The 14,917-nt window shown below is 37.4% G+C and overlaps 1 protein-coding gene across 10 annotated transcripts in view; it reads right to left on the reverse strand.

The window, feature by feature from the left end:
* TANC2 (tetratricopeptide repeat, ankyrin repeat and coiled-coil containing 2) overlaps positions 1-14,917 on the reverse strand; it is a 375,358-nt gene that overhangs the window by 265,591 nt on the left and 94,850 nt on the right. For 9 of the 10 annotated variants that reach the window (XM_023553793.2, XM_023553790.2, XM_023553792.2 and 6 more), the window contains one exon: positions 12,363-12,434. In XM_023553793.2, coding sequence (XP_023409561.1) covers positions 12,363-12,434 — 72 coding nt within the window. Of the gene's footprint in view, positions 1-12,362; positions 12,435-14,361; positions 14,394-14,917 lie in introns of those variants that run through there. The other variant, XM_023553794.2, reaches the window with a different exon arrangement.

Consider the following 14,917-nt stretch of genomic DNA (forward strand, 5'->3'; position numbering starts at 1 on the left):
AAGATATTTTTAACATATATACTCATTTCTATGCTTACTATGTACTTTACTCCAGTTCTAAAACTAGGAAATTGCAGGTGGGTAAAACAAGGTTCTTGCTTATAAGGGGCTCACTGTCTAACGAGAGATACAGTCATATAAAGAAATAATTACAGCACAATGCAACAAATGTTATAATTACAGTAACGGTTCTCAATTTTTTTTCCCTTATAGGATAAACGTGAAGAAGATACTTACCTGCTTGACACACCAACTTCCAGTAAGACCATTTCTTACCACCCCTAACCTAACAAAGTAGGTAAGGCTAACATTATTATATGGTGATCCTTGAATCTGCTCTAACTTTTTAAAAGAGTAAAGAGTACGTTATATGTTGTTCACTTCCACTTTTGGTAATGGCAGATTATGTAACCAGATCAATTTTTCCCAGAGAAAAACTAGAATTATGTATATTTAATTATGTATGTTAATAGCATGATGAAGGATTACAAGGAAAAGACTAAAGCCTAGCATTGGGCTACTTTTTACTTAATGGCACCTGAGAAACTAAGAAGCTATTGACAGTTTTATAGTGTCTCAAGTACAAATATTAACATCTTTGACCCCACTAGGGGGTGGATGGGTAACTGGTAAAACCCTAACACTTTTATTTGAGACATCAAAGGGCTACTATACTCTAGAAGTAAAGTACGAACTGAAAGCAGATTGGTCCTCATGGGGACTGAAGCCCAGATCCAAGTGTCTCTCACAAATATTAAATTAAGGTGATCCTGGATTACTAAAAAATAAAAACCTGTTGCCACTGAGTTGATTCTGACTCATAGCAACCCTACAGGACAGAGTAGAACTGCCCCATCGGGTTTCCAAGGAGCAGCTGGTGGATTGAAACTACTGCCAAAAACAAACATAAATGTTCTAGGAGGAAGATAACATCGTCATAGGTCTCAAATGATTTCTGTAATTTTTCACATACAGTATCTGGCCCTTAATTAAAAATAAAGAGATAAGATAACATGAACAAGTAAAAGAGAAAAACTATAAAACAGACTCATAGGGGAAACAGGTAATAGAAATATGAGGCACAGAATTTAAAGCTGTATGCTTAAAATGTTTTTAAAAAGTTTAAAATTTCTGCAGAAAATTGGAATTATGAAATTAAATACTGAATGAACCAAACCAAAAAACCAAACCTGGTGCCATCAAATCAATTCTGACTCATATTAACCCTATAGGACAGGGTAGAACTGCCCCACAGGGTTTCCAAGGAACACTTGGTGGATTTGAACTGCTGACATTTCAGTTAGCAGCCGTAGCTCTCAACCACCATGCCACCAGGGTTTCTAAAAACTGAATAGATAGATTTAAAATCAGATTAGTTAGAAATAAAGACAGAAAGAGTAAACTGCAAGATAAACTACAAGAAAACATTAAAATGATGCACGAGGAATAAAAAGAATAAATAAAATACAAAAAAAAAAAGACAGGGAATACAGTGGTAAGTTTTAACACATGGAACGAATACGGAATGAGAAAGAGAAAGAAGTAATATTTGAAGAGATAATGGCTGAGAATTTTCCAAAATCAATGTAAACATCAAACCACAGATTCAAGAAGCCCTATAAATCCAAAGCAAAATGAATAAAAATAACATCATATTAAATAGTGTCATCTTAAAACTGTTGAACACTAAAGGCAGAGAAATTCCTGAAAGGAGCCAGAGAACACAGATTACTTTTTTTTTTATTGGTAAAAATGTATATAACAAAACAGTCATCAGCTAACAATTTATTCATGTATAATTCAGTGACACTGATTACGTTCTTCGTATTGGACAACCATTATTGTTATCCTTTTACAAATTCACAGACTACATTTTAATCAGCTGATTTCTCAATAGAAACAAAATACTACCAGGATATGTCTTAAATGTGCCCTTCTCATTAATCTCCAGGCCCTTTCTCTTATTATACTGATTAATCCCTCTCTTCCAACTATTCTTTTCTCTCTTTCTAGAACTCTGCTCAGAAGAACACTGTATCTTCTAGACCTGTTTTCCACATCTCTTAACTTTCCTCTCATAATAGATTTCCAATCTTTTGGCTTTAATGAATGAACATGAAACTGATTTAGACAGAAGTATGATATTTTACAGGTTTATAAAAAAGAGGTATGCCATTAGTTTAATTCCCTAACTGAGCAATCCTTTTAAGGACAAAAATCAGCATTATACCTAGAATCAAGCAATATATCTAGAAGAATGCAGTTGGCTTAGTAAAGCACCCTTTTTCCCTTGGAAGTTTCCAATGTTAAAATTTAGCTGATAATTTTAGAATGAGATCATACTCCTTAAGGAATAATATTGCAATTAGTTCAGTTTGGCTGTCCTAGTCTACTTTTCTACTTAAAAACATTTTCCTCCATCTCTTCTGTCCCATAAATTGTGCTTGAACTCATTGTAGCTGCACTGCAAAAACTGTATGTTTCAAGTAAAGAGAAGTACTAGTGAGCATTTATAGAATCTAAATGTGTATTGTCAGTGGTTTATGTTTACTTTTAGGCTCATACATCTGCAGACTGATTGTGGGCCAGCTGTTTTAGGTTGGGCTTGGGAACCAAAAAAAAAAAAAAAAACCCAGACCAAACCCACTGCTGTCGAGTGAATTCTGACTCATAGCAACTGTATAAGACAGGATAGAATTGCCCCATAGGGTTTCCAAGGCTATAAATCTTTACAGAAGCAGGCTGCCACAACTTTCTCCCACAGAGCAGCTGGTGGGTTTGAACAGCTGACCTTCTGGTTAGCAGCCAAGTACTTTAACCACTGCACTACCAGGGCCCTCTTGGCTTGGGAAAGCTAGGCTGAACATCAGATTTGTGGTCAGGTTCAGAACTACTCCATGTGCCTTCAATATTATTGGTCCCAGTCGCTGATAAGGCAGTGACTATGTGGGGTATGTTTTTCTCATATTGGATCACAGGAATGGAAAGGCCCTGTCCAATCAGAGGAATACATTTTGGACCACTGTTCACTAACTTTCCATTGGCACAAGCAAGTCATAGTGCCAAAAAGGGAATCAAAGGCCAACTCTAATGTGACTGCAAAGTCACACAGCAAAAGGAATGCATTTATAATTTATAATAGAAAAAAAGTAAAGAATTGGGAAAAAACTAATTTATGAAACATGCAAGACAACATTTACTGGTACACCAAATTACTTAATCTTTATTTCTATCTTTATTTTTCTTACCACTCTTCCTTCTTCAATCAACCAAATAAAAAGTTACTGAGATAATGTGATTCAGATATGGCAGAATAAAATAAATTGCTAGCTAGACAAAAAAAAAACTTGGTTATGTTTGTGATTGGGCATTCAAAAGTTGAACTAAGAAAGCACAGGAGTATCTAGTATGTTGGCACTGAAGACATGCTAGGAGTAATTACGATTCAACTAAAATTCTACCCATAAGTAAGAAGTCTTTAACACAGATGATTATTAGATATTAAATTTCAAGTCAATAAAGAAATTCTTTATCCTAAGGCAATACCTACTCTAGATAACTGTCTTCTAATTTTCAAGGCATATAAACAACCATAAACAAAACTCATGAATTAAAATTTTCCAGCATGATATGCTCATTTTGTGATAATTCATTGAACTGTACACTTAATGACTTAACAAATTTTTCAGTTTGCATATTATGCTTCAATAAAATTTATTTTTGAAATGCATGCAGAAAAAAAAAAAAACCCAAACCTGTAGCAAGGTGATAAACTGGTCCCTAAAGTCAAAGGGCTTTTATATATTTCAGAAACAAAGGTCAAAAAAGTATTCCAAAGGTCCTTTTAACTCAAGACTTATACCACATTTTGACTGTGTAACACTGTTACAAAGAATCCATAGATCAGGCAGAAACAGACCTAGAGAAGTTTAATAATTAGTATAGAATCATGCGGTCAGACAACATGATTATGTAGAAAATTTCAAGGAATCAACAAAAAAGCTACTAGAAAAAACAAGTGAACAAAATCAATACACAAGAATCAAGTGTACTTCTGTATACCAGCAATGAATACTTGAAAAATGAAATTTTTAAAAACCAACACCATTGTTGCAGTTGTGTGCTATCAAGTCAATTCCAACTAACAGTGATCCTATATGACGGAGCAGAACTGTCCCATAGGGTTTCTAAACTGTAATCCTTACAGAAGCTTTACAGGTCTTTTCTCCCACAGAATCCCTGGTGGGTTCAAACCACGGACCTTTCTGTTCGCAGCTGAGCTTTTAACCCTATGTCACCAGGAATCCTTAATACTTCGGAATAAATCTAACAAAATATGTATAATATTTGTATGTCAAAAACTACAAAACACTGATTAGAGAATTCAAACACATAAATAGTGAGATGTGCCGTGTTCATGGATCTGAAGATTCCATATTGTTGTGATGTCAATTCTCCTCAAAGTGATCTACAGGTTTCAAACAATCAAAATTTAAAAAAAAAAAATAAAATAAATTTTTTTTCTATTGTAGAAATCAACAAGCTCATTTTAAAATTCACATGGAAATAGATCATAGATCTAAATGTAAAACCTAAAACTATAAAATTTCTAGAAGAAAACATAAGAGAATGTCTTTGTAACCTTAGGTCAGGCAAAAGTTTCTTACAAATGACCTTAAAATTATAAACCATAAAAAAATTGATAATTCTTTGATAGTTACAGGGGTAGGGAAGGAGGGGAACTCACTAACTAGATAGTAGACAAGGATCAACTTTGGTGAAGGGAAGGACAACACACAATAAAGGGAAAGTCAGCACAACTGGATCAAAGCAAAAGCTAATAAGTTTCCTGGACACATCCAAACACTCTGAGGAACAGAGTAGCTGGGGTCTGGGGAGCATAGCTTCAGAGGACATCTACGTCAACTGGCATAACAAAGTTTATTAAGAAAATGTTCTGCATCCCACTTTGGTGAGTGGCCTCTGGGATCTTAAAAGCTTGTGAGCTGCCATCTAAGAAGCATCAACTGGTCCCATCCCACTTGGAGCAAAGAAGAATTAAGAAAACCAAAGACACAAGGAAAATATTAGCCCAAGAGACAAAAGGTCCACATAAACCAGAGACTCCACTGGCCTAAGACCAGAAGAACTAGATGGTGCCCAGACAGGTAACACAACAGGGGGCCCCAGACGAAGCGTGCAGCGGAACTGAAATTCATGTAAAAAGACCAGACTTAATGGTCTGACAGAGACTGGACAAACTCCCAGAAGTATGGCCCTTGGACACTCTGTTAACCCAGAACTGAAACCATTCCTGCAGCTCACTCTTCAGACAAAGACTATACAGGACTATAAAACAAAAAATAATACATGTCAGGAGTATGCTTCTTAGTTAATCAAATATATGAGACCAAATAGGCAGCTCCTGTCCAGAGGCAGAATGAAAAGGCAGGAAAGGACAGGAACTGGTTGAATGGGCACAGGGAACCCAGGGTGGAAAGATGGAATGTGCTGTCACATTGTGGGGATTACAATTAATGTCGTAAAACAATATGTGCATAAATTTTTGTATGAGAAATTAACCTAAGCTGTAAACTTTAACCTAAAGCACAATAAAAAAGGAAATATATTTTTAAAAATTGATAAACTAGAATTCATCGGAATTACAAAATTCTACTCTCCAAAAGATACTGTTACAATATGAAAAGACCACCAACAATTGAGAAAATATTTGCAAAACATACATGATGAAGGACTGGTATCTATATAAAAAACTCTTTTAACTCAGTACTGAGAAGCAAAACACAAACACAGCAAAAGATCTGAACAGATACTTCACTAAGTAAGACATATGGATATCAGATAAGCACATGAAAAGATGTTCACTAACAAAATGCAAATTAGACGGTGCTATTTTTTTTTTTTTATTATATTATACCAGATTCAGAAGAGGGCATAGAACCAGGGACATCATTGCTGATGTCAGACTGATTCTGGCTAAAAGCAGAGAATATCATTAATATCACACAGGCAAGTGAAGTTCTGCTTAAGATCATTTGAAAAGCGGCTGCAGCAGTGTATCGACAGAGAACTGCCAGAAATTCAGGCCATATTCAGAAGAGGACATGGAACCAAGGATATCATTGCTGATGTCAGATGGATCCTGGCTGAGAGCAGACAATACCAGAAAGATGTTTACCTGTGTTTTATTGACTATACAAAGGCATTCAGCTGTGTGGATCACAACAAATTACGGACAACACTGTGGAGAATGGGAATTCAAGAACACTTAATTGTGCTCATGAAGAAACTGTACACAGATCAAGAAGCAGTCGTTTGAACAGAACAAGGGGATACTGGGTGGTTTAAAGTTAGGAAAGGTGTGCATCAGGGTTGTATCCTTTCACTGGTGTTATGAGTCAGAATCGACTTGACAGCAACAAGTTTTATTCAACCTGTACGATGAGCGAATAATCCAAGAAGCTGGACTATATGAAGAAGAACACAGCATCAGGATGGGAGGAAGACTCATTAACAACCTGTGATATGCAGATGACACAACCTTGCTTGCTGAAAATGAAGAAGATGTGAACTGCTTACTAATGAAGATCAAAGACTACAGCCTTCATTATGGATTACACCTCAACATTAAGAAAACAAAAATCCCCACAACTGGACCAATAAACAACATCATGATAAACGGAGAAAAAACTGAAGTTGTCATGAATTTCATTTTACTTGGATCCACAATCAACAGCCATGGAAGCAGCGGTCAAGAAATCAAACGATGCATTGTCTTGGGCAAATCTGCTGCAAAAGACCTCTTTAAAGTGTTCAAAAGCAAAGATGTCACCTTGAAGACTAAAGTGTGCCTGACCCAAGCCATGGATGTTTCAATCACCTCATATGCATGCAAAAGCTGGACAATGAATAATGAAGATTGAAGAACTGACGTATTGGAATTGTGGTGTTGACAAAGAATATTGAATATACCACCGACTGCCAAGAGAACAAACATATGTGTCTTGGAAGAAGTATAGCCAGAATGCTCCTTAGAAGCAATGATGGCAAGACTATGTCTCACATACTTTGGGCATATTATCAGGAGGGATCAGGCCCTGGAGATGGACATCATGCTTCATTAAGTAGAGGGTCAGTGAAGAAGAGGAAGACCCTTAACAAGATGGACTGATACAGTAGCTGTGAAAACAGGCTCAAATGTAACAATGATTGTGAGGATAGCACAGGACCGGGCAGTGTTTTGCTCTGTTGTACACAGGGTCGCTATGAGTTGGAACTGACTCAATGGCACTTAACAAGTTTTTTAATCTGTAACAGCAAGTTATTGTTGGGTGCTGTCGAGTTGGTACCGACTCATAGCAACCCTATGTACAAGAGAAGGAAACACAGCCCGGTCCTGTGTTACCCTCACAATCGTTGTTAAGTTTTAGCCCATTAGTTAGTGTTGCAGCCACTGTATCAGTCCATCTCATTGAGGGTCTTCCTCTTTTTTGCTGTCCCTCTACTTTACCAAGTACGATGTCCTTCTGCAGGGACTGATCCCTCCTGATAACATTGCCAAACAACATTATAGCTATTGAAATAGCTAAAAAAGAGCCCTAACTGAAAGGCTGACAGTTCAAACCTACCCAGTGGCCCTGCAGGAGAAAGACCTGGCCATCTGCTTCTGTAAAGATTACAGCCAAGAGGGTCACGGACAGAGCTGGAGAAAAACACAGAACAAAATTCTAACTCAAAAAGAAAGACCAGACTTGCTGGCCTGACAGAGACTAGAGAAACCCTGAGAATACAGACCCTGGACACCTTTTCAACTCAGTAATGAGGCCACTCCTGAGGTTCACCCTTCAGCCAAAGGCTCAACAGGCCCATGGAACAAAACAAGACTATAGGGGTGCATCAGCCCTGGGGCGGGGACTGGAAAGTAGAAGGGAACAGGAGAGCTGGTAATAGGGAACCCAGGCCTTGCTGACATGTTGTGGGGTTGTTAACTGATGTCATACAACAACGTGTGTACTGTTTGATGAGAAACTAGTTTGTTCTGTAAACCTTCATCTAAAGTTAAATGGAAAAAAAAAAAAAAAAAGCTCCACAAGTAAAAAGGAAAAAAAAGATTACAGCCAAAAAAAACCCTACAGGGAAGTTCTGCTCTGCTATATGGGTCGCTATGAGCTGTAGATTCAACAGCACCCAACAACAAAAGATAGCTCAAATTGAAAAAACAAAACACTGACAAAGCCAAGTGCTGGTGAGGATGAACTAGAACTCCCATATGTTGCTAGTAAGAAGACTAAATGGCATACAACTTTGGGAAAGTTTGGCAGTTTAAATACACACTTACCACATGACTAAGCAATCCAACTCCTAGACATTTACCAAAAGGAAATGAAAACACATGTATGTACATGCACACACACACACACACACACAGCCTTATTCACAACCTGAAAAACTGGAAACTATCTGAATGTCTATCAGCTAGTGAATCAATTAACAAACTGTAGAATGTAAGTACAATGCAGTATTACTCAGCAATGAAAAGGAATAAACTACTGTATATGGAAAAAAGAGGAAAAAAAAAAATAAGGGATGAATCTCAAAGCCATTAAGCTAAGTGTAAGAACGCAGAGTCAAAAGGCCACATAATGTTTGGTTTCATAGGATATTCTGGAAAATACTACGGGAACAGAAAAAAGATTCTAAGGTCCAGGGAGAATTGACTAAAAAGGGACACAAGGAACTTATTATGATGCTGGAAATAGGCTGTATCTTGACTTTAGTGGTAGTTACATGACTGTATGTTTGTCAAAATTCATGATGCTGTAAACTTAAGTGGTGTGAATTTTACCCCTTTCGTATATAAACTTTAATAAACCTGATTTAAAACAAAACTCCTACAACATATGTTCACTTTGTGGTGACATACCAATTGTACACTTATAATTTTGAACTTTTCTGTTTGCATGTTTCATTTCACTGCAAGTTTACTTTTTTTAAAGTATACCAGAAAAAAATAATAAGCATCAGTGATAAACTGGCCCCTATATTTTTTTTTTTTATAGCAAGTATAGGCATGCCAAACGTAATAATACGTAACAATAATGTATAAGCTGTCAAATCGCTTTCATGTATTTCTGAAACAAAGGAGTTTGGCCTAAATTATTCCTAATGTCTGTTCAAATCAAGGCTTATACCACCTTGAGACTCTGTTACATTCTCATTATTTTATATATCAATCAGAAAAATTAGGCCCATAGAAATTTAATAATACAGGATCATATAGCCAGTCCAAACCAAACCCATTGTGTTGAGTAGATTCCAACTCATGGCAACCCTACAGGACAAAGAACTGCCCCGTACAGTTTCCAAGACTGTAATCTTTATGGGAACAGACTGCCATTTCTTTCTTCTTTGCATCGGCTGGAATCGCAGACCTTTCAGTTAGCAGCCAAGAGTTTAACCACTTCACCAGCAGGGCTCCTTAGTTAGTAGCAGAAGATAATTTAGAACACAGTCTACAAGGCCCCACATGATGTGGCCCCCATCTACTTAATTCTCTGACCTTAGTACCTCCCACTTCCCCCTCACAATGCTTCAGTCATACTGGCCTTTCTGTCCTTTAATCTGGCCAATTTTATTCCCAAATTATGGCTGTTTGCTGTTTCTGCTGCCTAAAATGCTTAGTCCTCGTATCTATGCATAGCTGCCTCTCTCTTGTCTTTAAAAGGCCTTAGGCTCAAATGTCACTTCCTCAGAGAGCCCGTTCCACGAGTAGAGTTGCCATTCACTTTCTCCTCCACTTCTTATTTTAAATCACATAATCCTATTTAATTCTCTGGATAGCACTTATCATTACCTGAAATGACCTTGTTCACTGGCTCACTCTTCTAGACTAAAGCATCATAAAGGTAGGGCCTTCTCAGTCTTGTTTTATTGCTCATGCCACTCAACTTGATTAGAACTTGGGTCATAGGGTGGCACTGGGAGGGCAGGATGGCAGAGCTGACTCAGAGATCTGGTCTCCTGTGGGGTCCAACTCTGACCCTTCCATCTGCCTGGGATGCTTTGCCTGAGGAGCTCTTGTCAGTGTTTGCTTCTCACAATTCCAGTCTCAGCACAGAAAGAAGATCTTTCCTTGCAGAAAAGCTGTTGCAGTGTACAGTCGAATATAAGCAGTGGTAACAGGGCATCTGAATGGGAAAGCTTTCACTTTTTCACTACTCTGTCTGCTCAGTATCCTGCCTTTCCATGGAAGAATGGACCATTACTCAGCTGCTGACAATCTAGAACCAGTGATCTTTTCATCCAAAAGAAATAGGCTTTGCTAGATCCTGCCCTGAGACACCTGTTCAGAGGTATGTTGTTAGGAAACTATAGGAACCTGGCTTGAATGAGGTATCATCTAAGAAAACCACTGTGATCTCACAGTTGTACCAAAGTGAAGAGTCAAGGACAAAGGGCACAAGTAAAAAATTCTCTAAGGCATCTGTGCAGACTGGGGTCTTCAACTTAAAATCAGAGACAAAGTTCAAAGCACATTTTTGGGAAAACACAATCAGTGAGAGATGCAAGTGGAGATGACTCTTAAAAAAAATTCTACGTGGAAAACCCTTTTGAAGGGGGATTTAACTTATTTTACAGGGAAAGAAATCAATGGGAGAGACAAACCATTAATGTAAGGATTTTAAGAAAGCCTTCAGTAATCATTATTCCCTTCAGAGACACGGGAGAATTCAAAATGGAGAGAAACCTTTGGCCTAATTTTAGAGTAGGAGAGCATTTGCTCTACAGTCATCTTAGAAATATATGAGATCTCATATATGTCATCAGTATGGAAAATTCTTCAGAACAAAATCTTGTCTTGAAGTGCACAGGAAGATATATACTGAGCAGAAACTATGAATGAAGACTGTGGGGAAAGCCTTCAGCAGGGGCCCTCACCTTACTGTATACCAGCATCCTACTGGGGAGAAATTCTACAAATACAATGACTGCCTAAAAGCCTTCAGTAGGAACTGTCACCTTACAACACCTGTGGGAATACACACAGGAGGTGGCAATACACACAGGAGAAAACCTCTATGAATACAGTGAATGCAGAGCAGCCTTCAACAAGAACTTTAACCTTGCTACACCCACATGAGTACAAACGGTGGCAAAGAAAGTCCATGAACACAATGACTGTGGGAAACTTTCCAGAAGTCACTCATCCCATGGGAGAAATGTTGGATGTGCACAGGAGAGAACCCTTAAGTGTGTAATGAATGTGAGAAAGGCTTCAATGATCCCTCTTGCCTTCAGAGACATGAAAATTCACAATGGTGAGAAAAACCTTATAAACGTATTCCATGTGGGGAAGTATTTAGCCAAAAACTTGCCCCCGTTCTACACATAAGAATTAATACAAAGAAATAAATCTTATGAGTGTTTTTAAAAATTAGTAAGGACACAGATTTGAAAAACATAATTAGTTCTAATTCCAGGAAAGATGGAGTAATATGCATACTCCACCTTGTCTCTCTCACTGCATGCAACTATAAAATCCTTGATAGAATGCATGGAGTAGCTAGTTAAAGACCCCAAAAGAAAATCCTAACAAGCAAGCAGATTAAGGAAAGTGACCAGAATTTGAAGTTCCACTGCAGTGGTGGTGAGTTTACCATGCTCTCCTCAGGTATCACCAGGCCTGGATGCTAAGGCAGCCCCAAACCTAGAAGTGAGCACCAAGTAAGGTCAGGGAAAGCTTCAAGAGAATCCCTCCATTTCTGGTCCAAGGAGCAGGAAAGAGGCCGGTATGGATCCCAGAGACTGGAGGAATTCCCTCTCCCTTTTTTTCCTCCTTTTCTCCCTTCTCTTTCATCCCAGCCTCCGAGGCAATTACACACACATACCATAACCCATCCCACCCCCCAAACAAACAAAAACAAACAAAAAACCAAACCCATTGCCATCAAATCCATTCCAACTCAAAGCGACCCTACAGGACACAGGAGAATTGTCCCACAGGGCTTCCAAGGAGCGGCTGGTAGATTCAAACTGCTGACATTTGGTTAGCAGCTGAGCTCTTAACCACTGTGTCACCAGGGCTCCATAATACTCCAGAACTACTTCAACTTTAATATCTTTTAAAAAATGATTCATGAAATCATTTTTTATTCTCTTATATCTTAGTAAATGATATCATACAAAACTTCTAGGTTGTGTCATTTAAACCTTAAATGAGAAACTGGACTATCTAAACTAGACTCAGTGAAAACCTCGGTCCCTAGATTAAGTACTAGAAAAGAATATCAGCATCTTTTTTTTGTTTGTTTAATTTAATAATACATTTCATGAGAATTTACCTTGCCCAGAGCGGCTTTGGCGACCGTCTACACTTGACTGTCTTCGATCCGGTGGTTCCTCGCTCCCTCCATCTGCATAAAAACAAAAAAAGCATGAGTAAAGAGACTGATGTATTATCTTCCCTGGTGCCATGATACCTTAAAAAAAAACACCAACCAGGAAGTAAATATGGTTTTATGGTTAAAAAAAAAAAAAAGATGATGAAAACAGCAGCCAATAGCCTACTATACATTTGTTTTCATTTCTCATAATCTCAATCAAGGATTTTTCTACGTAAACTAATGTTTCTTACCCTTATTTTGGTGGAAATGGTTTCCACTCCCTCTGAGACTTTAAAGAAAGTGAAGGTATTCTTCTTTTCCTCCCTCCCATACATGTACACCATAGTTTACACACAATGAAGGAAGAATGTTATCAACCCTATAAAGCTCATTCACAGAATTCCAGGTTAGAAGCTCTGACTTATAGCAATGTCTAAGTGAGTTACAGCTGTTTATTTGCCTAACATATGTCAAATAATCCCTAGGCCAAAACAGTCCTAAAAAAAAAAAAAAAGGTCCGAAGACTCATACTTCCTAATTTCAAAACTTACTACAAAGCAATGATAATCAAGACACTGTAGAACTGGCACAAGGATAGACATATAGATACAAGTAATGGAACTGAGAGTCCAGAAATAAACCCATATGGTCAACTGACAACAAGGGTGTCAAGACTGTTAAATGGGAAAATAGTCTTTCCAATAAAAGATACTGGAACAACTAGATAGCCACATGCAAGAGAATGAAATTGGACCTTTCCTTCACACCACATACAAAAATTTACTCAAAATGGATTAAGGACCTAAATGAAAGAGCTAAAACTATAAAAACTCTTAGAAGAAAACATCTGGGTAAATCTTTATGACCTTGGATTTGGCAAAAGATTCGTAGATAAGACCAAATGCACAAGCAACAAAAGAAAAATAGGTAAGTTGGGCTCTACCAAAAGTAAAAACTTCCGTGCTTCAAAGAACACCATCAAGAAAGTCAAAAGACAACACAGAATGGGAGAAAATATTTTCAAACCACATACATGATTTTAGGCTTATACTCAGGAATATATAAAGAATTCTTAGAACTCAACAAAAAGACAAAAAAAATTCTTTTTAAATGGGCAAAGAATCTGAATAGACATTTCTCCAAGGAAGCTATACAAATGGCCAATAAGCACATGAAAAGATGCCTAACATCCTTAGTCAGCAAGAAAAATGCAAATCAAAACCACAATGAAGTGCTACATCACACCCACTAGGATGGGTAGAATCAAAAAGTCAGATAAAAAAGTACTGCCAAGCAAGTTTAACAAGGTTTTCTAAAAAGTAGGTTATGAGGACTTAGTCTTAGAATATAAATCCAATCTTCCCACTTATTTCCAATATAAAATCAAAAGGTAGATTCTCTACAGAAAAATACTTTTACCTAATGCCTAGTTTGGTCTTTCTTTCTATTCAATGTACTAAAAAATAAGTTACCAAGAAGCTCTTCTGGCAATGAACTGGTCTCAATTAATTAAGTACCTGCAACTGCAGCCACAATAACAGAAAGTACCTTATTATGAATTTTGAAACACTTTGCCAACCACGTGGTTCAACAACTCCCCTTCCAGGTCTGTAACATTGCTCCTTACTAAGGGGTAGCATTATTTAAGAAATTCTCTATACGATTCTGTACTACCTGTGGTTTGGCAACTAAAACCCCCATTCTGAATCTATTTCCCACTTTTCTGTGAAATATATCACTGTAATTTTAATCATATATGCTTTACAGGAAATTCAAGAAAGATGCTACCTTAATAAAGAGTAAAAAAAGAAGAAAAAACAATTTCTTTTTTAAGCTACCTTTCTCAATACTTACTGTGTGAAAACACAATATACTTTCTATTTTTTAGTGAAAAGGTCAATGGCATATGACTCTTGCCAAATCAACCAATTGAGATGGAAAAATTATTTAAACTCACCTGCAGTCTGGCACACTGTTACCAGCACATGTTGTCACATAAATTACACTGTGAAAAAGAAATCAGAACCCTAATGTATCCACTTTTTAAAATGTTTTTATACTTACCTAGAATAATCTACACTTTAAAAAGATAACTGTTGTAATAGTATGCAGAATATATCGGGATAAGGAGAGCATAGGTAGTGGTTTTCAAACCCCCTGGCTGCATTACACATTAGAATTGACTGAAGAGCCTTAAAAGAAAACTGATGTCTAGGACACAGGCTGGCCCCCGGCATTTGGTACTTATGGCGCCCCAGACATTAGCATTTTTTTTTAATCCCTTGATAATTTTAAAGTGTACCAGAGTTAAAAATGGTGGGTGGAGTTAAAAATCACTAGCTTAGGGCAGGGGTCTCCAAATTCTTTCTGTAAAGGGACTGAGCAAAATTATTTTAGGCTTTGCAGGCCATATAGTTTCTCAACTATTCAACTACTTAACTAAACCTGTAGACAATACATGAACAAATGAGTATGGCTCTGTTGCAATGAAATTTTACGCACGAACATTTATG

Source organism: Loxodonta africana, chromosome 18 (genome assembly GCF_030014295.1).
Source record: "Loxodonta africana isolate mLoxAfr1 chromosome 18, mLoxAfr1.hap2, whole genome shotgun sequence".
In the NCBI taxonomy this organism is placed as follows: Eukaryota; Metazoa; Chordata; class Mammalia; order Proboscidea; family Elephantidae; genus Loxodonta; species Loxodonta africana.